General features: G+C 43.8%; 1 protein-coding gene across 1 annotated transcript; it reads left to right on the top strand.

Annotated features, from left to right (window-relative positions):
* Positions 1 to 608: 608 nt before the first annotated feature.
* On the top strand, positions 609 to 1,889 carry LOC139475391 (uncharacterized). Its single transcript, XM_071258610.1, has one exon. It carries the CDS (start codon positions 609 to 611, stop codon positions 1,887 to 1,889), a length of 1,281 nt encoding a protein of 426 aa, XP_071114711.1.
* The last annotated feature ends 240 nt before the right edge of the window (positions 1,890 to 2,129 follow it).

Below are 2,129 nucleotides of genomic sequence, written 5' to 3'. Positions count from 1 at the left end.
GTAGAATATTTCCACAGCCTCCCATTGCTGGTCGTATGAGGCGACTAAAATGGGCAACCTGTTTGCTGTGGGTTGCGTCCCTGTGTCGGCGGAGGACGGGAGTCTGGTAGTTGAGGGCACTGGTTCCTGGAACTGTGTTCCTTTGCCCAACACACTACTTCGACCCTTACTTCGCCTAGACGGGTGGTAAGATGGGCCCGGTCTTATCAATCGGCTGGTCATGCCAGGCCCTGTGCGTAATATTGTATATGCACTCCTGTGTTGTATTATAATGTATATTTTGGACTTGGCCATGCATACTTTGTATGAATTACCAATTTTTGATGGAATAAATTGTCTAGAGTCTTACGCCAGAAGGCGGTGGCTCATGGGCCAATCTGGTGATGTTGACCTCTGTATTCTGTATGTCTCCAGTTTCTTGTCATGGACTGAACCTGCCTGGCACTACATCTGGTAGATAAATATAGCTATTCAAGTCATATTTGCTTGAGTATATCATCCCTGTATCCCTGGTGTTTGCATGTTGGAGATCCGGTGCAACAAAACATCGCCCTTGTAGCACTCCATTGTGGGTGGGGAGCAGGGGTGCTGAATTACTATATTTCACCATGTCTCACCAATACCCCGGTTCAACCCGTTCGAAACGTAGACATGTCGATCTTGATGACATTGATCAAAGTGGACAATTATCTCGTGGCTTGGATTCCTGGGCCCGGTTTATTGTGATTGAGGCAGCTGACAAACAACCCATTAAACTAAATCCATTCGCCATTTCTAAAGCTGTCTTAGGAATTTGCGGTGAAGTGAAAAATGTTACACGTCTTCGCAGTGGATCCCTTCTCATTGAGTGTTCACAGAGACAGCAGTCTCTGAATCTTTTGTCTTTAACCACATTCGCAAATATTGAGGTTGCTGTGTCCGTACACAAAACCTTAAATTCTTGCCGAGGCATTATTCGAGACAGAGCTCGTTGCCTGTCCGATATGTCAGAGCAAGAGATTACTGATGAACTGACAACTCAAGGTGTAACAGCAGTTAAGCGTTTCACAATGAAATCGAGAGACGGTGCCATCATCCCGTCTAACACTTATCTGCTTACCTTTGCCCTCTCGGGCCTTCCAAAGTCAATTGAAGCTGGTTATCTCAACATCGGAGTGGAGGTGTATGTCCCCAATCCACTCCGATGTTTCACTTGCCAAAAGTTCGGACATGGTTCTAAATCCTGCAATCACTCTGTGGTCTGTCAGCCCTGTGGCGAAGGCCATGACAACACCAACTGCACAGCTGACGTCAAATGTGCAAACTGCAAAGGAACACATCTGGCTTCATCAAAGTTATGTCCCGAATGGCTAAAACAATCAAAAATCTTGAAGCTCAAACATGAGAACAATATCTCATTTTACGAGGCTAAGAAGCTTATTGAAAATCAGTCTCCACAAACTCCAGTAACCAGAACGTATTCTGCTGCTGTATCTACCGCTGATCCTCCAAATCCTCCAAAAACTACAATTTCTATCCAGACAGATTTGACTTGGATTACATCCGATCAACCTGTTAATATATCTTCTTTAGTAACTTCAAATACATCTTCTACTCAAACAATAAGCTCATCTGAACCTTTGACTGCTGAGGCTGATGTAGAGTTTGTTACTAAAGAGCCAGAGACTGTAGAACCAGCTACTATTGAATCTGCTGTTGTTACTTTGACCAGAAAAGAAAGAAAAAAATTAAACAGAAAACAAAGTATGATGAAATCCTCATATTCAAAGGTTTTGCTCCACAACTCCTTTGATGCTCTGGACATGGACGTAACCCCATCGTCCCAGAGCAATAGTAGGAGTCCATCTTCCTCACGTGCCCGTGAGAGATCCCCCATAGAACCACCATGACTCAATCTCCTAACATATTTCAGTGGAACTGCAGAGGACTTAGGAATAATTTCAATGAAGTCCAATTATTAGCACAAGACTATAAACCATCAGCTTTTAGTTTGCAAGAGACCTATCTTAAGCATACTGATAAATTTGAATTGCGTCAGTACAATTCTTATCATTCTTTTTCACCTCCAGGTGATAAAGCCACTGGCGGTGCTTCCATTTTGGTGAGGCAGGGCATCATCCACAGTCCTG

This window comes from Haliotis cracherodii, unplaced genomic scaffold, assembly GCF_022045235.1.
Source record: "Haliotis cracherodii isolate W230 unplaced genomic scaffold, xgHalCrac1.p SCAF_3, whole genome shotgun sequence".
NCBI lineage: Eukaryota > Metazoa > Mollusca > Gastropoda > Lepetellida > Haliotidae > Haliotis > Haliotis cracherodii.
This window is presented reverse-complemented; position numbering and strand designations above follow the sequence as displayed.

What these genes read in the sequence shown, in the direction of transcription:
- LOC139475391 (XM_071258610.1), top strand. Translation starts at nt 609, where the DNA reads ATGTCTCACCAATACCCCGGTTCAACCCGTTCGAAACGTAGACATGTC.